Source organism: Aspergillus fischeri, genomic scaffold, assembly GCF_000149645.3.
Source record: "Aspergillus fischeri NRRL 181 1099437636262 genomic scaffold, whole genome shotgun sequence".
Classification (NCBI taxonomy): Eukaryota; Fungi; Ascomycota; class Eurotiomycetes; order Eurotiales; family Aspergillaceae; genus Aspergillus; species Aspergillus fischeri.
This window is the reverse complement of record NW_001509764.1, coordinates 1366508-1387834: the sequence shown is the minus strand read 5'-3', so window position 1 is coordinate 1387834 and position 21327 is coordinate 1366508. Positions and strand designations below refer to the sequence as shown.

Genomic DNA, 21327 nt, shown 5'->3' with positions numbered 1-21327 from the left:
ATAGAGAGGAATGGGCACCAGGGTAGTACCCCCGCTTCGAAGGATCACTAAATCTGGAAATAGTCATGCGGATGGATGTGACTGATCGCGGCTACAGTTACGTTAAGTTGGGCAGGAGATACAAATCAGTATGTATCAATTGCATATACAAGACAATACACAAAGAAACAGTCGGTTGGCCCAGGGGGTAGACATGAAATAAAAAGTTAATATCTACTATGGGAACTTGGAGGTACATTGAGAATGGTATAAGGTGGAAACTGTCGTCGAACACACAAAAAAATGAAAGGATATATCCTGGGCCGACAGAAAATTGAGATTAACTCCAAACCTCCCTAGATTCTCTCAAAACGCAAGCTCAACCCGCGCTTTAGTTGAAGGTGTCGATGCAACCCCAGTAGCGCTCGACATCGAACTGGCCGGGCTCCTTCCACAGGTCATCAAAGTAGGAGAAGAAGACAGACTTGGAGCCGACTTCCTGGGCAATGGACTTGATGGCGATAGCCTGCTCGGAGGCACCGGGAACAGCCTTGCCGTTGGCGTTACCAGCGTGGGGCCAGCCGGTCTCCAGGTTGAGAACATCCTTGCCAGGGCAGATGCCCTCAAGGACCTTGATCTCCTGAGCAACGAACTTGCCGGCCTGGTCGGCGGAGACATCGGCGTTGAAGAAGGGGTGGATGTTGGCACCGATGATGTCGCAAACACCGCACAGGGTGGAGCCGTAAGCCTGCCAGACGTTGATGGGCTCGGTGGTGGTGACCTTGCCAGTGTAGCCGGCCGACTGGAAGGCGGACTTGGCAGAGGAGATGAAGCCGGCAAGGGTGGAAGCATCGCAGTAGCCGTTCTGGATAGCCTCGTTACCGACGACGATCAGGCTGACGAGGTCCCACTGGGCCCACTTGGAGATAGCGGTAACCTGGTCCTGGGCACCGGAGACACCAGTGCTGCTGATGAAGACACCAATGATCATCTGAAGACCAGAAGTCCGGGCGGCCTCACCAATGTACTCCAAGCTGTTGCAGTCGGTCGAGTAGACACGGACATGGGTGAAACCCTTGGACTTGAGGTTGGCGACCTCGGAGAGTACGGAGGACTTGTCCTTGCAGTCACCGCCCTTGGTGTAAGGAGTGTAGGTCATACCCATCTGGCCGCCGACGGCACCGGTGGAAGCAGGAGCTGTGCTGGAGCTGGAGGGGGCAGCAGAGCTGGTGGAAGGCACAGCGGCGGTGGTGGTAGCAGGGACGGCAGTGGTGCTAGGGGCAGCAGGAGCAGAGGTGGGCTCGTTCTGGCCGGTGAAGGGGCAGACATAGGTGTAGTCGGTACGCGTGACGGTCACAGTCTGCTCAGGCTGAGTGTAGGTACCAGGAGTGATGACGGCGGGAGTGGGGTAGACAACGACGGTGCTGGTAGGGACGGTGGTGGTGGTGGGAGCAATGGTGTAGGTGCCAGGAGTAGGGCAGACGTAGGTGGTGGTCTTGATCACGCTGGTCACGGTGGTGCCAGAGGGCTCAACGGTGGCGTAAGGGCAGACGACAGTGGTCGCGGTCTCAACCACAGTGGTGACACCACCGTAGGTGTGAGTACCAGCGGGCAGCTCGGTAGTGGTAGCTCCGCACACGGTGGTTGTGTCGAAGACGGTCACAGTGGTGGCGGGAATGGTGTAGACACCAGTCGAGGGGAAGTTGGTGATGGCGGGAGTGGGCAGAGGGACCTTAGGGGTAGCAGGGCTCGAGCTGGTCGCGGGAGTGGAGGCACTGGCAACAATAGTCACGGTGCTGGTGCTGGTCGAGTGCAAAGTGGTGACAGCCTCGGAAGTGACGGTGCTGGGAGTGGGAGTCGCAACGGGGATCACTAATTGACGTTAGCAGTGGCTCTCTGTAAGCGCTGTATCTTTTGACATGATCAACCAAGCATTGAGTCATATCAAACACCAGCTCGATCAGATTCGGTCGCAACTTCAGGAGACTTACGGGTAGGGGGACCCCAGACAGTGACGACCTCGGTGGTGCAGCCGCAGGTAGCATCAGCTTCGGCGACAGCAGCACGACGCTGGTGGAAAGAGTCATGGCCGTGACGACGCATGTGCGCGACATCGGCCATGGCGGTACCTGCAAGAGCGGCCGCGGTGGCCAGAATAGCACCCCTCATGGTGAATAAGAACGTAAAGATATTGCAAATTTCAAGGAATGCCCGCTGAACGAGTGAAGCGGTAGTGAATAAAGCGCTTGTAAAGGAGGGGCACGGTGGCCTCTTTTGATTTCTTGAGATGGAAGAGACTTGAGGAAGTTCGGGATAGAAAGAGAAGAAGAAGAGGAGAAGGAAGAAGGGAAAAGAGAGGGAGAAAAGAGGCGAGTAGGGGCGACCAGCGGGTGGTAGAAAAGCCAAAGCCCACTTGATATGATCGTGGCCGGGGGGACCCCCTGGAGACTGACAGACTACTCTGTACAGAGATGACTACGTTTGTTCGTTAGTTCTGGACCCGGGACCAGCACTCCAAAAGGGGCAAGTCGAAGGGCATTAGCGTACCTTAGCGCGTACTGCTGCAGCAGCGGTGTAAGGCACTACTCTGATCTGTTAGACTATATTGAGCATAGTCAGGCACCGCATCATGCTGATTGGTAACAATAGGAGGGGGCGTTGCTGGGTGTCCCAGAGGAAGTTGACCAGTGGTAGTCCGCACGGCTCGGATAGTTTGTCAGGGGCAAGAAAATTAGAGTCGACGCTGGCTAATCATCCTTTGTACTCATTGTCAAGTTTCGGCTTAGACCAGGCTGATCCTTACGATAATCAGAGGCCATAGGTCAAAAAGAGGGACTTTTCGCCGTGTCATTATTATGATTCTTCTTTTGATTTTTCACTTGAACAAGATCCAACTATTCTCGCGTCTCCATCTACTATGCTCTATTCAATTGAAGATCCTTTCATCTAGAACATTTCTCCAGTGTTCGATGGTGGTCTTTGGACTTTGAAGCAATAAAGATAGATCGCAGTGGCTGGTCCGTTCAGGAGACTCGTGCTTGGTGGTACTAAAGTTATGATTATTGTTTCAGCCCCCGTCACCGCGTCTAGTCACTGTAGTCCGTATTATTGTCAATTTGTTGGTAGTAACATGCTGACTTGGCAATCTGACTGTTATTGCATTTCTTAGGCCGCCAGCTCATATTATAAAATTGGCCAACTGTCTGGTGACTTCATCTTGTCGCATCTGATTTTGAACTTTGAACTCCTAGGAGAAAGGAACCGAGAGTTGTTCATCTTCTGGCAGCCTGGTTCCAGCGGCAAAACACAGCAAGGCACTCATCTCCGCTAATGCCGCCATGTGGAGATTTCACTCGTTACCATGCAGAACTAGGCCCAGGTAGGCATATTGATCATCTGTGATCCTGCATCCTTGATTTTAATTGGCAGTTGTTTGAGCTTTAATTTCCGGACGTTCCACCCCCAATTTAAGTCGGGTTTGCTCATTTTTGTGTGGATTTATTTTTGTGCTGATGAATACTATGTAGAAAGTTCCTCAGCCACCGCTTTACCAACCTCTGTTGTTATTATTAACTGCACCATGAATAGATGAAACTCTGTACTACATCTAGTCCATAGGACTATCCTCAGAAGTCTGGATTAGGATATATGCCTCATGAACAGAATTTGCGGCTAATTGCAACGAGGCTATCTTTGGATACTTTAGTACTATCACAATAGCTCCTCAGGCTAATGGCTTCTTGGCCAGCGATGCCCAGTTGCCCGACATAAACTTTCAATTCCTCGGTTCGAGACCGTTACCTGAGCATCGGCCACCCTCGGATATGCAGTGTCTATTTGGCAAGACGAACTCCTGCATTTATCAACCAAACGGCTCCACGTCGAGTCTTCAACGTGGTCGCCGTTTGGGCGTCCAGTCAATCTCCATCTTATTAGCCTGTTGTCTCTTTGAGTTGTCTTACTATCTCTGATGATCGACATTTGGAAGATATACACTATCCTAATAGTCGCCGGGTACTTTCCGCTTATAACGAGACATTTGAGCTGACTATGTCCAGACTCGGGGTCAGTACCCGATAGTCTCCATACACAGGGAGTAGTGTCCGTAGCACAAATTTCAGATTGTGTGTGATGGACTGCGGGTGTGTCAGGTCCTAAGCTGGCTCGGGCTGAAGCCGACAACCGAGATGTGGATTGCCATCTCACAAGTCCAACGCTCTCGTTCGCTGGACGCCAATTGTGGAGTATAGGTAACTATTGAACGTGACGCGAACGCTACCCTTTGAATAGAAGGGGTATCACGATCGTGGGCACGTTAGTCCTCGTTCTCTCCAGTACAACCCCTGACTCGCAATTCAGCATCCCATCTGGACTGGCTCGGCAGCGGCACCAGCTAAACATAGTAGCTACAGCTTTCATGCCTCTTAACCTATCATAATTCATAAGTTGACAGAACGGTCCTGGAGACTGCGGGGTGACATCCCCAGAAATCCAACGCCCAGCAATTCCTTTCGGTTACCCCTGAAGGCTCGACCAACCAGCCTGCTCAAGCGCTTACTGCTCAGGGGTGATAGCGCTTGTCACTATCGGTTGACTGTGCATTTTGAACAGTGGCTCGCTAGCAGCTAGCACGTTGCTATTCGGAACTGTTACTCAAAATTATCTACCGAGTACGAATCACATTCTTTGCATATGAGACAAAAGCCACAATACCGTCCACTAGCGGGCGTAGGGCCGTTGTCTAAGACAAGGTTTCAATAGGGCCTTTACGAGTCAGAAGGCCAGTCCCAAATAGGCATTGCACTACGTCGTGGACTCAGAGGTGGTCTCAAACTGCCAATATTCTGTTGATGGCTCTTGAGCTTCGGCTGTTGTGAATAGAAACTTGCAGTGGTAATCGACCATCGACCAACCGCAGACAACATATCCATTGATTGAAAGGAATATATTGATATACTACACCTTTATAACAAGAATGACTATACGCCATGTATGTTCGTTGCAGAATGATGCGAAGATAATGATAGAAATGTATCCTTAAATACCGATGGGTTGTGTGTAAAGGCAAGAGGGGCAACCTACGATCAGGGGCTTGCCTCTCAACCCGTTAGCTTGCTCTTGGCTAGCTTGGTCTATGTAGCAAAAATCGGAGCCATCCTTCAACAATGGCCGGTTGGTGTAGTTGGTTATCACGTATCGTTAACACCGATAAGGTCGCCGGATCGAGCCCGGCACTGGTCATTTTTTTAGCTTTTTCTTTTCATCTTAAGATCAATGGTTTTGCTCAATTGATGATATGATATCATCCTTGGTCCTCATCAACGTATCTCTTGTTATAATCAATCTACAATTTGAACATGACCGGTAAGGTCTGACTTGGGAGAAACACTTCATTCGTGGATAGAGGGCGAAATCGAGACCTGAGTCTTGATGGACATTCCCCGTCCATGAGCAGTACCCGAATGACATATGATATCGGATCTAGGGTGAAACCATCAAATTCAACTACTTTGTGCGCGTGCGACCAACTAGTCATTTCCACGCACTCTGATAAAATGATGCTAATCCTGCGGCTCAGAGATTGATATGTCACAATTTATCTACATATGTAAACGTCAATAAGCCCTTCACATACACAGGCAGTACTCAGATAGAAGATCCACCGAAAACTGCAGAGCAACGAGCATGGTGGTTATAAGCAACATCGAGTATCGATATTATCAGGAAGTCTGGATGGAGCTCAGTCGTCAAGGTACTTGGACTGGATGTTGATAGTTGGAAGACGTTGACACATACAATGCAAGGCAGACAAAACAGAGAGCTAAAAGAATGATATGGCATTGAGCAGCTAACTGAACGCTATCTAGGGTTCGTACACTCAAGAAATGGCATTAGTTTGTGCCTTCTGGGCAAATGTACCTCTTCATCGATGCGACTATAAGGTCTGGCCCGGTTAGGTTCCAGGTGTAGTTTGCCGCAGTAGAAGCTATTCGTTGCTCTCTGCTTCAAGGCTTGAGCTCTAGGCTCCTAGGCGTACTATATGACTCTTCAATATCTCCTGTTCAACAGAGCGGGACTCTTATTACAATGTGCTTTCATTTTCGAGTTTATATTGACTAGGAGCAAGATCCGGCAGTTCTCGATCAAATTGTATCTTCACTGCTCAATCTATATACTCAACAACAGCAGCATCTCTTCCCGTTGCGTGCCAGCAAGATAGGTCACCACTCCCATTTTTCCGGGTGAAGGTACCAGTCTGTCTCTTTGCTTGGCTTCGCGAGTCCAAACTCGACGTAACGAGCCTTTGACCATTCAGGTTTACTTAAAATTGGCCATCCACTTCGGAAACCCGAAATGCGACTGTGATCCGTTAGTATATATTTCCAACACATTACATAGCATGCCATGCCGGACGTACAGATTGCCTGTGGACTGATCAAAGATGAGCATCGACATTCTGGCCTCTCCTGGTTCTGCGCCGCAACTAAGTAACTGTCTTTTCATTATGTTATTATCCTGTCTGCGTACCAGGATTTGCATCGACGTACTTATAGGCAGCACGGAACTTAGAACGAATGTCATTGCGTCCGGCGTCATCCAAGCCCCAGAAGAACTCCGCTGTCATTGGCTCACCAGGGACCTTTTCCCACACAAGGTATCTAACGTAGCCGCCAGGAAGGAGTTCGTGCTCTCCTTGTATTCTTTCTGCATGGCCAAGGAAGCGAGGAGCTGCGCTACAGCCTCCACTCTGCAATAGTTTGAAGCACTCCAGCTCACCACACACGCCATGGGGAACGGCCTGTCTAGCCAGTGTGTCGTGATCAGCGTCCTCCGTTCCAGTAATAGGAATCTGTTGGTAGATTCGCATGAACGCTATCTGCTTCGGGTCCCCTGCCAAGGTGGCACAGAAATTTGCCAACAGTCATAGAAGACCCGCGGCCCATTCTGACATCGTGTTCTGTCAAAGGGCTTGCCCTCTCCGAGAGTTTCTCTGTGATTACCCACTTCCAGGAGGTAGATTCTGGTGACGCGCCGTCGGAGACAAGGTCATATGTGGTGACCGTAGTGCCTACTAGGCCGCGGAGCAATCGAGTATCGAAGCAGGTCGTTCTGGTACGAGGAGCCATGACTGTGAGAGGGAATGGAAGAAGACGAAAGCATGATATTCGAACTATCTACTCTGAGAGAGAGAGAGAGAGAGAGAAAGAAACTATCTACATAGATGGGTGGCCCGCTAAGCCTGACCTAGCGGCGTAGACGAGATATTAGCTCTCACAATGATCAAAGCTGTGAATGGAAGGGCTTAGAAAAGCAAGGTAGCCTGAAACCATGGGTATTCAACTTGGGGGAAGAAAGAGTGACGCATAATTATACATGATTAGACAGATGGTCATGTGACCAGTGCGATCATTGTCTGCTCAGACAGCCTGTCTGACCTTCTATCCCAGGCATACTGCTTCTTACTCCCAACTGAAGATAGCCCAGAATGTGCTTGATTCCGGAAACCAAAGGAGTCATGGAATACTAAATATCTACAATCCACCCCGGTGACATGTTGTTGACCGGTCCGTGTATGGACGCATTGACGCCCACATAGAGGAAACATTGCTTCACAGAATCACAGGGGGCTGTGTCTCGTGTCTATCGTAAGCGGTGGACGACAGGATCACGGGAGAATACTCAATCCTCCATACGCCGTTATTGTCCACGACCTGTCGCAAGAACATGGTCTCTTCGTATGTGCTCAGAAAGCCGTACATGCAGCCCAGGCCTTGCATGTACATGATAGGTTGGGCGAGTATCTTTCTTAAAGAGCTCTCACGGTCAAGCCTTGGTTGAATGTGATGCTCGGTAACCCAGGGTGCCTTAAGCTCCCCAACGATCTTCAAGGCGTCGTGGTTGTCTTTCATGATCACGTCAGGGGTGCCGGTGTATGTAGAAGGTATACACTTAGAATCTGCAAAACGGAGATTGATGTGACCGGTCGATTGCGACGCGAAAATAGTGTCAAGTACGTCTCCAAAAAATTTCTGAAAACGGCCTTGGACGCCGTGTTCATCCCCAACCTCGGCATTTCCATGCGTATATGGATCGCGGGCTTGAAGCGTGTAACCAAGAATTTGCCGACTCCAGGTACAGCCTTCGTGACAGGCCTGAACAGCGCTCAGGAAGCCTGGCCATGGCTGGAGATCACCGGCAAAGTAGATATTGCGCAAAGCGCTCGAATGCATATGATGCTGGGACGTATAAGAGCTGGAGCGGCGGGCTCGACAGCTTTCTTCACGTCAAGTTTTGTTGGCATTCTGCGACCTTGTTGTGGATGGTGACTATCAGCGACATACTGAGTTAGCAAACCACCCGGCACAAATCAGTGCTCTATCCATATAGTGCGTACAGAGTAATAGAGGGCTTAAACGGGCTAAATTGCTGAAAAGCTAAGGCCAGGAAAAGAGGCGAATGTATGTTTCAGTCAAGAGGGACAAGTGTTGACAAGTGGGAAAAGGAGAGTATCTCAGCGCGATTCCTCACCAGGAAGTCAAGCCATAACACAATCGAATGGAAGTAATCGCCCACGATGACTGAATCGTGCCGGTGATTTTCATCCATCTTAGCGCCATCAGTATCTTAGTTCCTCCTAACACTTCAGCTGCCAGTAAAGTCAGATTTTGAGCCCGAGCTCTCATTACAATAACCCTACACGTCTGGTAGTATGCTCTATGCATCTCCAGCGTCTATGCGCACCATCACGTACTTTTAGGTCCATCAAGGAGTCGCTTTCTCTGAGATCGTCGCAAGGCTAGACCAACACACCACAAGGAAGAGGATTCAAGGTTTAGTTCTTATTTCCTCTCATTTATCCCCCTTTCCTCTACACGAGCTATGAAGATTAGCAAGAGACGTGTATTTTGACTGCTCTTTAGTCTGACCTGCTTTAATTTCTGCTTCATTTTATAAGGTGCCTACTAGCTCCTTTATTGATTGCAAGACATTAAGTATCCGGCATGGGTTTGGAAGGCTGACTTCGAATCCCATTATGGGATCAAGGTACCTCGATAAATCTCAAGCTAAACCTGCCGAGAAGCCAGAAACCTCCAACCGGGAGGATCAGGAGATACGTCCATCTAAAAAACTCAGTCGCTATCCCAGTGAAAGAGTTCAAGCGGCCGGCCGTACCTTTTTGAAGCTGTTCCCCATAGAAGCCACTTTCCGCCGGGTCGAGCTCTTACTATCATCTTTGCGCTCTTGGTCTGATTTGCGGGGGGATTTAATCTGAAGTTGAAGTTTAGAGGCATCTACTGGGCGACCAGCCATACTCAGCTTTATATGCCGCATTCCTTTGGACTCATGATGGAGCCGCTGGAATGCAGCTCCTGCAGCTCTTAGGCTAACTTTTAGGGCTATTGTCGAGCAAGGCCCGAAGAGGGAAGGCGTCGGGACCCTGGGGCCTGCGATGGAAACAACACAATTTCTTGCAAGAAGGCCACGGTCCAATGTCTCATTGAAACAGAACTGGACTTAGTCCTTCTTACAGTGCTTTCATTTCGACTTAAAGCGACTAGAAGGAAGGTCTATCCCGTAAATCTCCGACGGTTTCTCACTCGAATCGTATCTACGCTGCTCTATCCACATACTCAACGCCAACAACATCAGCTCTCCCGTCGCATGACAGCAGAATATACCTCACAAACTAACTAGAATCTCAACTAATGACATTACGAAAGAAATTATGGAATCCCAGAAATTATACAAGGCGGATCCTGACTTTCCACAGGCAAGCTCTACAGAGTACTAGCAAGACCTGGAAGTTGGAACATCCTTGGTCTAAGATCATGCCACCGCCTATACGGCGACCACACCACCTCATTTCACCGCGCCACGATCCTGGACCACGCCATCCTATCATGCCGTCGTCAATTGAATTCTGAATGATTTCTGTAATTTAATTGGATGATGCCTTTCAGCCTCCGTATTCACCCTACAGAAGCATCACGAACATGTGGGTATCGTCGAAATCTCGATTCCGGCGTCAGGTAAGGTGATTCGGAAGCGCGATTGCCTTTGATATGGTTCAACCGCTTTCTTTGGGGGCTGGAAAGCCTTGAGGATATAAAGAGGGTGGTGGGTTGGTGAAGCTGGATGTATATCATCAGCATCACGAGCAATCCAGCGAACGCGAAAACGCATTGAAACTACAGCGGCAAACAGTGAGCAGCGCATACAACATAACATATCAACCAAGTCAGAAGCAGCAGTCGTCGTGACAAAATGCCGGAATCCTCCTCCTCTCGTCTCCAAAATGACTATGGAGCCGATCTATGGGTTCGCTCTGGCGCGGAACGTCGCGTATGTACTTCCTATTACAGATGTTCTCTTTGGCATGGGACTAACAGATGACTGGGCAGCACCCAACGGCCGGACGAGGGCTCTTTGCCGGCCTTCAGGACGTGAAGCATTATAATGTCGACCATGGCTGGGCCAAGCGTAGCCAGGATCAATCACAGGGGCTGTTTAGTTTCCTGTGGAGTCGGTATGTCCTTCGTTCTTGTCCTTCTTATGCACTGGCTGACTGGTCAGGTTCACGGGAGGAGCATATCGTCCCCCGACGGATTCATAGCATGGATGCTTGTCTTTGTTATGGTTATGGTTATGTTATGATATCAGTTTAGCGTTAGTACAGCATCGGCATTAGCATCAGCATCAAGTTATTCGTTACCTTTGCCATCTTCCTTACTTACATCCACATTAAACAAGCATAACTTATGACTTCAATGAAGCTCAGGCCTTGATGCTCATCCCCCCATCCGACTGCACCACCACCCCCGTCACAAACCCATCCTTCATAACCCCCAAATACCCCTCCGCCACATCCTCCGGCCTCCCCAATTCCCCCGTCAACGTCCTCCCCTTCAACCCCTCAATCACCTCCTCAGGCAACCCCCCAAACAACTCCGTCCGCACCGCCCCCGGCGCAACAACATTCACCCTCACTGGCGCAAGATCAACCGCTAACCCCCGCCCAAGCCCGATGATCGCATTCCCAAGCATAGCGCCCACACTGTACCCCGGCGGCGGCCGCACCGCCACCGCCCCGCTCGTCAGCGTCAGCGATGACCGCGCCGATTGCGCCATATAAGTCGGGACGTGCTTCGCGAGCATCAGGCTGCCCAGGACCCGGACGGTGGTGAGGGCGCGGATGTATGCGGGGTCGAGGGCTGGGTCAGTCGGCGGGAGGATTCTGAGGGCGTCGCCGGCGGTAAAGACGATATGGTCTAGGAGGACCTTTTCGCTTTTGCCGGATGTGACTGCGGTGTTGGGTGAGGGGTTAGTCGGGAAGAGATCAGGCTGCGTTGCTTTGTCTAGCAAGGTCAGGATGTTCGACTCCAGGGTGGACTCATCCCCCAGGTCGACGGTTGTGCCGGCTATTCTGGTCGTGAATTGCTCGTCTGGGTAGAAGGTGCGGAGGCGGGAGAGGGCGGACTGGACTTTTTCGGGGCGGGAGCTGGCGACGAGGACGCTGGCGCCGTGTTCGAGGGCGGCGCGGGCGACCGCGAAGCCGAGGCCGGAGGTGCCGCCGATGATGAGGATGCGGGTGCCGGAGAGCTTGTTGATGGAGACGAGGTTTGGAGTTGGGGTTGTCATGGTGAAGATTATCTTGTAGGTGTTGATGTAGGAGGAAATAGGGCTATCTTGGACCGAGAGTGAATTGGAGAGATCAGCTTGATATTGAGCACGGCCATGTTGATGATGATGGCTTTATGTACTCCGTACTCTACAACATGACAAAGATACCCTTACTGCTTACCAAGCATGAAGTTGAAACAGCAGGAATGCTCGATCTAACTCCGTAGCGCTGAATGTTATGTCCGCCCGCGCTGCCTATCTCCGACTGACTACACAGAGAACCGGATTCATGAAGAGAGGCCGGAGAGAACGTATTTATGTAGAAGAAAATTGATTGTTGGTCACTACAAAACAGGTAACCGCTAGACATGAAATGATACAAGACTCCGTAACCCAAGATGACCCAGTTCCGCCAATGACATCAGCGACGCCATGTCTAATGATGATGGTATATATTTTATAGTAGATTAGTTTTGTTGGCAAATGCATCAGTCCCAGCCGGTGATCTTCATGGTTCCCTTCTCCTGCAGGTTCTGGTGCATCTTGAAGGCCTGGAAGAGCAGATGGGGCTCGTGACCCATGCCCTTCTTCAGGCACTCGTATTCAGCCCGGTCCATGTAGTCCGTAAGAATGGGTTGGTAGTCGGGGTGGGCGCACTGCTTGATGATGACACGAGCACGTTCGCGCGGAGACAGACCACGCACGTCGGCGAGACCCTGGATAATGTCAATAAAGCCCAGTAGATGGCTGAAAATATCTTACCTGTTCAGTCACAACAACATCGAGATCGTGCTCAGTCTGATCAATGTGAGTGCAGAAAGGCACAATGCAGCTGACCCCGGTAGGATCGATCTTGCTGGGGCGGGTACTGGGGGTGTGCATGATACTGTACTTGGAGTTGCGGAGGAAGTCGGCAGATCCTCCCAGACCATTGAGCATCCGAGAGCCCATGACACAGGTGCTGTTGGCATGGGCATAGATATCCACCTCGACGGGAGTGTTCATGCCGATACATCCGATACGGCGGATGATCTCAGGCGAGTTGGAAACCTGCTGAGAACGCAGCAGAAGCTTGCCGGCATAGTGCTCCCAGTTATCGTAGAACCGCTTGAATCCGTCGGGGGAGAACCGGATGGATGTGGCCGTGGCAAAGTCCAAGTTTCCAGAGTCAAACAGATCCAGGAAGGAATCTTGCAACACCTCAGTCCAGACCTTGAGGTTGGTAAAGTCGGCACCGCCCTTGCTCAGGCCACCAATGACCGCGTTGGCGATGTTTCCAATACCGGACTGGATGGGGAGCAGGTTCTGGGGCAGACGGCCATGCCTGACCTCGTGCTTCAGAAACTCAATAAGGTTGCTGGCAATGGCCTGCGAGGTTGCGTCCTCGGGAGCGTTGGGCTGCGTCTGATCCGGGTAGTCCGACTCGACAATGGCGACGACCTTCTCCGGGTCGACGGGGATGTGGGGAGTTCCAATGCGGTCCTCGGGCTGCATGATCAGGTACGGCTTCCGGCGAGGAGGAACCTCCGACATGGTGATATCGTGCAGACCCTCGAACGACGGACTGGCCGTGTTGACCTCAATGACGATTTTGTCGGCCATCTGGATCAGTTCCGGGGACGCACCGACGGAAGCACCGGGAATGATGCCTCCATCCTCAGTGATGGCCGATGCCTCAATCACAGCAACATCGAGCCTGTTCTTGGGCTTGTTCAGCGTGTACCACCCCTGTCACAATTAGCACCACTCCCATTTACCGTCTTGGGGTATCTCACATAGACAAGGTCCGAAGGAAACATGCTCAGATGCTTATCAAAGAACTTGATCTGACCATTATTGATCCCCTTGGCGATCTCCTTGCCAACCTGATGAGGACTCCGACGCTCAATCATGTTCAGTCGCGCCCAGCGGTTTTCTGTCTCGGCACCTGAGGAGGCACCAACGAACAAGGTGTACTGTAGCTTTCCCTGCAGGTTGTTCTTCTCGACATGATCAGCGAGAGCGGTAGGTACTTTCCTGAGCAGAGCAATCAGGCGTCAGCTGCGATACTTGCTGTCTATGCCAAAAGTCAACTTACTTGGGGTAGCCAACACCCGTGAATCCGGACCAGCCGATGTATGATCCATGGGGGAAGAGATCGATGAGATCTTCAGCCTTGGCCAGTTTCTGGAGATAAGAAGGCCGTCTCACACGGCTTTTCAAAAGTGCGGACGCAGCCATTGTGTGGTGGGGAGGTTTAAAGTGAGCGCAAAGAGTGGAGAGGAATTGTCAAAGGGGGAAGAGAAGGGGAAAGAAAAGAAGGAAGAGGGCGGATGGGATGACGAGAGGGGAGGAAACGAAGAATAGAAATAGTTACGCCACGGAAGCGAACTCCCCATGGGCAGCGTGATTGATTGCCCAAGGTGGAGAAATCCTCCTGTCCGTGTTACGGGGGAGGAAAGTAGAGGTATTCTATGCAATAGGAGTAATCATAGCAAATAGTCATGTCCCTTCTAAACTATCTAGAGGGTAACGGGTGAGTGGACTCCTATACTAAGAAACTACGGAGTACAAGCATAATCAACAGCATGGATCTCATCATCCTCCCCAGAGAACAAGGTAAAGAGAGCAATCAATTAAGCATGACTGGGATATTTTCTACCTTCTCAACCCCAGATTCTGTTCTCTTTTCTTAGTTCCCCTCCAGATCCCCTCCAATGCCTCAAATGTTCTTTTTGTTCTTTCCGGTGCATCTTTCATACTGACGTCACGCGGCAAACTCTCGGCCTTTTCCCGTTTTTGTTGTTTCCTCCTTTTTTTCCCACGCAACATCTGGTTATCTTTGATGATGGCTGCTATGCTGAAATATTTTGAATCAATCGTTACATATCATCAGTTTCCGAATCGAATATAAAGTGACCCTCCCAACAAACCATGCTTGAGCTTCTTGACAGTCTTGAGTTGATCCCGAAAGGCCAACTCCGAGCCTTGTCCGGGTTTCGCCCATCGGCCAAGTCTCGGGCTGTATCGGCTATGGATGTTCGGCCACACGGAGCTTTCGACGCTTTCCTTCAGCGACAGAGTTCTCCTGAAGGCAAATGTTCGGTTATTCCACTCGCAGATGATAGATCAGAGATTTTCAGGTACCCCATCAGAATCAAAGTTGTCTCAACTCCAGACTCACTCCGGATTTCCGTGTCCGGACTGTGGGCCGAGAAGTGACCGGGCGTCTATACGGAGTACACATATTATTCCCCGCAAGCACACAAATCGCAAATGCGTCAAGATCAATCATTGTTAAATCATAAAGCTGGGCAGATATGCCGATTCCCTAAAGTACAAGTATAAATAGATAGACCAATCATATTTCATCCATCCCAGGACCCTCTACACCAATCCCAGTCAGGATCTCGCCATTGGGCTTGGTGAGCCTTGCCAGACAAGACCCGACGATAAACAGAAAAAAAACCCCCATTTGTGCAACCCGTTCAGTCTGTTCGCTAACCATACAGTTTCGAGAAACGGCACTGCTGTGATCATGAAATGAGAATATGTAACAACAACAACAACAACCGAAGCGTTTGAGAAGAAAGCATCAAATAAAATCATAGATGGAGTCAGAACAATTGGCCAGTTTGGATCCGCCTTCCGCGCTCATTGGGTCATTGCTCCTTGGACTCGGGCGCTGTGGATTCTGCGTCAGGCATCTCGGCATCTTCCTTGTCAGCCTTCTTCTCGAAGTCGTCGGCCTCTTCCGTTGCGCCCACCGGGGCCTTCTCCTTCTCCTTTTCAGGTTCAGGGCCCCTGATCCAGGAGCGGAATCGTTGGTTAGACTCGTCGACTTGGTCCTTGCTGAGCCCCTGCGCCCAGCTAGGGTTGTTAACAAACTTCTCCATGAACCGATCGCGTCGTCTTTCCTTGACAGCGGCCTCCTCCTTGGCGATGTCTTCAGGCGACTCCTCTGAGAGAGCCTTGGGACGCCACCACCAATCGCAGCTCCCGGGTTCGTACAGAATATGATAGCTGTTGGCACAGATCCGGATGATGAGACCATCCTGATGGACCAGCGGCCGATAGTAGCGATTGTACTCCTCTTCTTGCTCAAGCTTGGGCGGCAGGTTCCGCTTCAGGAAGGGCATGCGCATCTGCGAAAATGGAACACCTTCCGTAGGATCACGCATTGTGTAGGCAGAGACGTAGTACGACCAGCGCGCTTCCTGGCTCAGCTCTTCGTTCTCCAAGGTTGCGTCCTCTGGGGTGAGCAGTTGCACGGTCGTCTTCTTAGTTTGAGGGTTCTAAAGTGTTCAGTCAGCTTTCGACTTGCAATGATGGACCAACAGAAAGAGCACTTACATAGGTAATACGATAGATATCGCCGTCCTTGACTAGCCTCTCAACCTGCTTCCGGTACTGGATCTCCTGGTTATGTGTCGTCTCCTCCCGGTCCCGCTCCTTGAAAAAGAGATTGATGATGTCAGCACTGCGATCCTTGGAGTCGCCATTGAAGATGGAGCCAGCAAACTTGGCGATTCCGGCAAACATCTTTTCCAGATTGTATAGCTGGTACCCGCTTCGCAAGTAGTAGCGGCGGAGTGTCTCTTCCAAGTGCGAGGCATCCATGTCGCCCTTGATGACCTCCTCGCACATGCGGACAATCTGTTGGTACAGATTGGCCTTCGGGTCGCAATCGTAGAAGAAGTCGGTTGGAAGCTTGTCAATGAGACCGAGGTCACGGGCGGGTTTGGGGATCAGCGCCCGGCGCACATGCTCGTGAGCGTCTTTCTCGTGCATCTTGATCCGCAAGAGTCGCGAATAAAGAATCTCGAAAGTGCGGAAGAAGCAGTAGATGTTCAGATTGGCATACAAATGATGGACCTTCTTGACGTAGGATTCATTCAGCGCGTATTCCCGCTGCAGATTGAAGTTCCCTTGCCCGGGATGTTCCATCCACTTCAGCTCCGCAACGTCAAACGCCTCAGCAGGCTCGGGGACAGGAGTCGATGGGACCAGAACAGCATCCGGGGTGCCATCACGGCTGGCGGGAGTACTGCGGTCCTTGTCCGACCTATTGGCCTTTTCACTGCGCCGCTCGAGGACATCGCGGAGGAGATCCATCTTCTTTCCATTCACGCCTTTCCGATTGCGCCAGGTCGAGACGTCTTCAGCGGCCAAGCTCTCGTCATCACCATCTTCCCCGGATGGAGTGTCACTCGAGATCTCGTTCATGTACATGTGGAAAGTATCACGATCCATGCCATAGAAGATCGGCACAAAGTCTTTGATGAACGCCATGACCTTTGAGGGATCGGCTCCGAATCCAGCAGAGTTCCGGTCAATGAAAAGTAATAGCAACTGAGTGGCGTCGATAATGACAGCCGGATCATCAAAGGTAAATTCGAACTGATGTCTGGGAATCTGGAATCCGCTCTTGCGTAACCCCCTGGCGTCCTCAAATTTGCTCTGAATCTCATTCTGGATATGCTTTGCCACAAATAGCTTCTTGTCGGTCGCTTTGCTGGCAATCGCTTGATGATCCAGACTGCGCCAGTACGCCTTTTGCGTTTGCTCCCGCCAGACTTTATCCCACTCACGCTGCGCCAAAATGTTAGTGGGTGATTTCTCAACGTAGGTTATCCGAAATAACTTACCTGACTGGCTTTCCACTCTTCGCATTTCTGCTTCAAGCGGAAGAGCACAATCGGAAGGACGTGGCACGGTCTCTCGAACATTTCACGGATGATTCGCGCTCCGCGCTGTCGGTCGTATACTTTCTTGATCACACGCTGATAGATAGCTTCACTCTGTCCGCCAAGACCTGGTGGGAGTTTGAAGGCCGCTCGTTCCGCCTCGCTCATGACCAGGAACTGTTGAACAATCGGTTCAATGAGCTGAATTGTGCGAGTACAAGCCTCGATATGGTGGTCGTAATCATGTCGGTCCTCTTCAATACGGTGCAAGGCATCTTCAAACTGATTCTTGCGGTGAGCCACGAAGCCAGAGTCTTCAGACTCCCAAGTGGGATGGGACGCCCATTCGTCATTCAGAACACTGTAGCACAGTTGGTCGCGGCCACTGCAGGGCTTCTGGCGCTCACGCTTCGGAAGGAGACGGTAGCTGGGTCCAAGGGAACGGCAGTGCGACAGGTTCACAACACCAGACTCCTGTTTGGGCTTCGTCTCAATGACCTTGTCTTCGGGTTCATCAATATGCATGAAACGCTTAAACCAGGCCATAAGCTCCGGATTCGAGCCAATATACCCAGCGGCTTTCTTGATCAGGATATTCCTGTCAATGAGGTCGGTAGAGTATAAGTTACACAGTTTGAGGAACTCGTTGAACATCGACTTGTTCCCAATGTACTTTTTGACTCGATCGAAGAAGGCAAACTCTTCTTGGCTGGGCGTCATCGTCTGGGTGGGCTGTATGGGCTCAGGAAGAGCGGGTATGAGCGTCGGCGAAACAGCAGGAACCTCTGCTTGGGACGGCTTGGTATGGTGCACTTTCGCTCTCTGCATATTTCGTGAGTTGTCACATTCAGGTGTATTGCAATTGTAACAGAGGGAAAAGCCGAGAGGAAGGGTGACACAACGTGCAAAGGATATTCAAAGGATCGACGATGTAAAAGTAAAGGGCCAGAAGGGAGTCAGGTACGGGTTGTGAATGCAGAAGCGATCAAGCGTGTAAATGGCGCGGAACTAGATTTCGCTCACCTTGTTGGCGTTGCTGGTCTGTAGGGCGGAAGGGCGACCAGCCTGGGCATCTGCCACCCTAGCGGCCTCAGCGCCTGCGGAGGGACCAGAAATCGAAGAGGTCATCGTCGAGGGAGCGCTAGGACCACCCCTGCGTTTCTTTCCCTCCTTGGCAGAGTCCTTGACATTGAACTGACCCAAGGGCGGCATTTTCATATCCCGACCAGGTGTCTGTGACGGTAGGCCGCCCGCGCTTGGATAGCCGGGTTCTCCTCGCACATTGCTGATGGGAATCGCTTCTTCAGCTTGACGAGCAGCGGCTTGCTGCTTGGCGTGCGCTGCAGATTCGGGAAGGAACTGTTTGAAGTCTTCCAGCAAATCTGGCGCGGTATTGAACAACTGGGTTACCTGAGCGTAGACATCCTGAATCGGCTTCGATTCGCGTTGATATGTCTGCAAAATTTCAAGAAACTGCTTGTAGATCTCAGGTGCACTGGCGAAGCGATTCTACCAAAGAGATTGCTTTAGTGGGATTTCTGTTGCCATTTGACGCCACATAAAAGGAACAACCAACCTTGATCTTGTTCACATAACTGATTGCATGGTTGAACTCCACTGGCCCGCGCTTGTTCAAGTCCGCCTGGGTGCCCTGCAACATACCTGAACCAATGCCAGCCAAACTGTTCATGGGCTGGTTCAAACCAGAGGCTTGTGCAGAAGCAGGAGACACCTGCATCATTCCAGGTCGTCCCATCGCAGCGGACGCGGCTGCGGCGCCCTGAAGTTGTGAGACACCACGTTGGTCTTGCTGGTGAGCCATTGCCGCGGCACCCGCTGCAGCTTGCTGCTCTTGTTGGGTTGGGTAGTCAAAGTGATGATCTTGAGGTTGACCTTGTCCGCCTTGCCCGAACATGCCAGGGCCCATCATGCGAGACCCAGGTGAGTACGAGGCTGGAAGATTTCCTTGTTGTTGCTGACTCTGGGGCTGCTGTTGCCAACCAGGTCGCGCTTGATCGTAGTAGTCAGTACGACCATGTGAGCCCATGCCACCAGCGGGTCCCATGTCTCCCGCAGGGTCTATTGAAGGACGGGGGCGGGGCATATTCAAAGTATTCGTGCCTGAGGGGGTGGTCACCCGGATCGCATCTGGATTGTCCTCTGTTCCACACTCAATGCGGTAACCTGGCGGCAGAAACGTGTTGAATCCCTGGATCAAAGCGGGATGTCCATTGAAAAGGGTGGAGACGCGCTGAATGACTCCCGGTGTATCAATCCTGCCTTGAGTCAGCGAAGAATATTCGAATGGAACAGAACCCTTACGCTTGGCTCTTGAAATCTTTCATTATGTCGAGAAAGCGGTTGTAGACGTCAGGTTGGTCCACAAAACGAACCTTGACCTGGTCCAAATAGCTCAGCGCATCCTGATGAGGTTGTTAGTATGAAGAGCTTCCGAACGAGATGCAATTAAGGCAAGAAAACGGTGCTTGCAGTGCTAACTGCATATGCCGAGGCTGCGTCGAGGAACCAGACGTGCAAGGGAAATAAATCAAAGAAAAGCAAAGAAAAAAGCGTACGCACATTTAGGATGGGTTGCTGTCCCTGCGCGAGAGCTGCAACGTTTCCAGGAATTGGGCCACCCGAGCCGTTAAACATCATGGGTTGTCCAGGTGGGCCGGCCGGGTGCTGCATATAGGTCCGTGGAGTGCCCTCTCCATGCTGCATCTGAGAGCCGTAGAGACCACCAGGGGCCCCAGACGGTTGCATAGCGCCTTGGGGGCCGTTTGGTGGATTTGACCCCAGATTAGACAAGAGCCCATTGGGCCCGTGAATGGAATTTGGCACTTTCGACGCCACTGGTTGATGCAGGGGAATCGATCCAGTATGACTCTGTACAGGGTGATGCTGTTGCTCACGTTGGCGCTCGAGTTGCTGGCGTTCCAGCTGCTCGCGTTCACGCTCACGCTGTTCACGTTCTCTATGGACCATTTCCTCCTGTTGTCGCTGTCTTTCGATCAACTCACGTTCTCTTGAATCTCGCTCGCGCTCTCGGTTGAGGGACTGTGGAGAAGGGTGTTGCATTGTCTGACCGATACCCGGTAACGAATGTCCTGTAGCGTGCGACGAAGCTCCAGGGTGTTGGCCATACGCGGATTGATGAGGGCCACCGTGACCCTGACTCAACTCCGCTAGCCCGGGGAGGGAATGACCGGGGTTCTGGTTCGCGGGATGATAAGGACCTGGAGCAGCAAATGGTCAGCTAACGATCAAAGCTCTCAAACCAAGCACAAGATAGCATTGAAGGTATATTCTAACCAGCAGGAGGAGGAAGGACTGGACCGGTGGGTTGTGACGATGGGCCCTGCTGAGGCGGGGGGTTCTGGCTGCAAGTTCAAAAGAAGAGTCAGCGACAAGGTCTCTGCGAATCATAAATGCTCGGTAGAGTAAGATACCTAAAAGAACCCAAAGGACGAGGTTGTTGGCTCATCTGGTCCATCCCAGGGTGCGAGGGAGGGCCACCGGCAGGGTGCCAGTTATCACTGCCAGAAGAGTTCATGATCTCTGCATGAACAAAATGCAAACAACAGAGTCCTGCTCCGAATTACAGGAGGAGTATGAGGTTTGAAGCGGGAAAAGGACAAGAAAAACGGTAGAGAGACACTTTAGCCAAAGCCCTAGATCGGTTCTTCTTTTTTGCACTCTCGAGTGTTCTTGCTCCTGGTCATTTCACAAAGCCATCACTGTGCTGCAGAGTTTGAATTACCACAGATAAGATTAAGACAGAGGTAAAAAGACACAGATTGGAAGAGAAGCAGATATATGAGCAAAGAAGCAAGGGCAACGAGTTAGAAGACTAAAAAGACAGCCTCAGCCAACACAAGCAGTAGATCAGTTGGGGATGATGGTTTGCGCGCGACGGACCACGGCTGGTCTCCAAGACACAAGGCGGAGGCTTTCAGGACGCTAACCCCTTTCGTTCATAGTGTATGGCCCGGGACGAAGCTTTTCCGAGCTTTGCGATCACCGTCTGATTGGCTGATTGGTGGATTATTCTGCCCTT

General features: G+C 51.2%; 7 protein-coding genes and 1 non-coding gene across 8 annotated transcripts, besides 3 other annotated features; 2 read left to right on the top strand and 6 right to left on the bottom strand.

Moving 5' to 3' along the window:
- Window positions 1-370: 370 nt before the first annotated feature.
- On the bottom strand, window positions 371-2148 carry btgE (putative cell wall glucanase (Scw11); the record flags this gene model as incomplete). Its single annotated transcript, XM_001262102.1, has 2 exons — window positions 371-1851; window positions 1971-2148. The coding sequence occupies 2 exons, from the start codon at window positions 2146-2148 to the stop codon at window positions 371-373; spliced, it is 1659 nt and encodes a 552-aa protein (XP_001262103.1).
- Window positions 1368-1499: a microsatellite.
- A 146-nt stretch (window positions 2149-2294) lies between the features above and the next one.
- Window positions 2295-2343: a microsatellite.
- A 2803-nt stretch (window positions 2344-5146) lies between these two features.
- Window positions 5147-5220, top strand: NFIA_098350. The gene has a single exon. It is a non-coding gene; the product is annotated as a tRNA-Val (tRNA).
- Window positions 5221-6297: 1077 nt separating this feature from the next.
- NFIA_098340 (uncharacterized protein) lies at window positions 6298-6847 on the bottom strand (the record flags this gene model as incomplete). The annotated part of the gene is made up of 2 exons (XM_001262101.1): window positions 6298-6463; window positions 6528-6847. 2 exons carry the CDS (start codon window positions 6845-6847, stop codon window positions 6298-6300), a joined length of 486 nt encoding a protein of 161 aa, XP_001262102.1.
- A 314-nt stretch (window positions 6848-7161) lies between these two features.
- Window positions 7162-7187: a microsatellite.
- Window positions 7188-7589: 402 nt separating this feature from the next.
- NFIA_098330 (uncharacterized protein) lies at window positions 7590-8210 on the bottom strand (the record flags this gene model as incomplete). The annotated part of the gene is made up of 1 exon (XM_001262100.1): window positions 7590-8210. The coding sequence occupies one exon, from the start codon at window positions 8208-8210 to the stop codon at window positions 7590-7592; it is 621 nt and encodes a 206-aa protein (XP_001262101.1).
- A 2035-nt stretch (window positions 8211-10245) lies between these two features.
- On the top strand, window positions 10246-10594 carry NFIA_098320 (uncharacterized protein; the record flags this gene model as incomplete). Its single annotated transcript, XM_001262099.1, has 3 exons — window positions 10246-10323; window positions 10383-10507; window positions 10555-10594. The coding sequence occupies 3 exons, from the start codon at window positions 10246-10248 to the stop codon at window positions 10592-10594; spliced, it is 243 nt and encodes an 80-aa protein (XP_001262100.1).
- Window positions 10595-10755: 161 nt separating this feature from the next.
- Window positions 10756-11717, bottom strand: NFIA_098310 (oxidoreductase, short chain dehydrogenase/reductase family; the record flags this gene model as incomplete). Its single annotated transcript, XM_001262098.1, is given in 2 exon segments — window positions 10756-11662; window positions 11674-11717. The coding sequence occupies 2 exon segments, from the start codon at window positions 11715-11717 to the stop codon at window positions 10756-10758; spliced, it is 951 nt and encodes a 316-aa protein (XP_001262099.1).
- Window positions 11718-12089: 372 nt separating this feature from the next.
- coaT (acetyl-CoA hydrolase ACH1) lies at window positions 12090-13821 on the bottom strand (the record flags this gene model as incomplete). The annotated part of the gene is made up of 4 exons (XM_001262097.1): window positions 12090-12317; window positions 12364-13329; window positions 13377-13617; window positions 13679-13821. 4 exons carry the CDS (start codon window positions 13819-13821, stop codon window positions 12090-12092), a joined length of 1578 nt encoding a protein of 525 aa, XP_001262098.1.
- Window positions 13822-15242: 1421 nt separating this feature from the next.
- NFIA_098290 (transcriptional regulator SIN3) lies at window positions 15243-20348 on the bottom strand (the record flags this gene model as incomplete). Its single annotated transcript, XM_001262096.1, has 7 exons — window positions 15243-15875; window positions 15934-17172; window positions 17229-18089; window positions 18291-18776; window positions 18844-19543; window positions 19590-19690; window positions 19848-20348. The coding sequence occupies 7 exons, from the start codon at window positions 20346-20348 to the stop codon at window positions 15243-15245; spliced, it is 4521 nt and encodes a 1506-aa protein (XP_001262097.1).
- Between the last annotated feature and the right edge of the window lie 979 nt (window positions 20349-21327).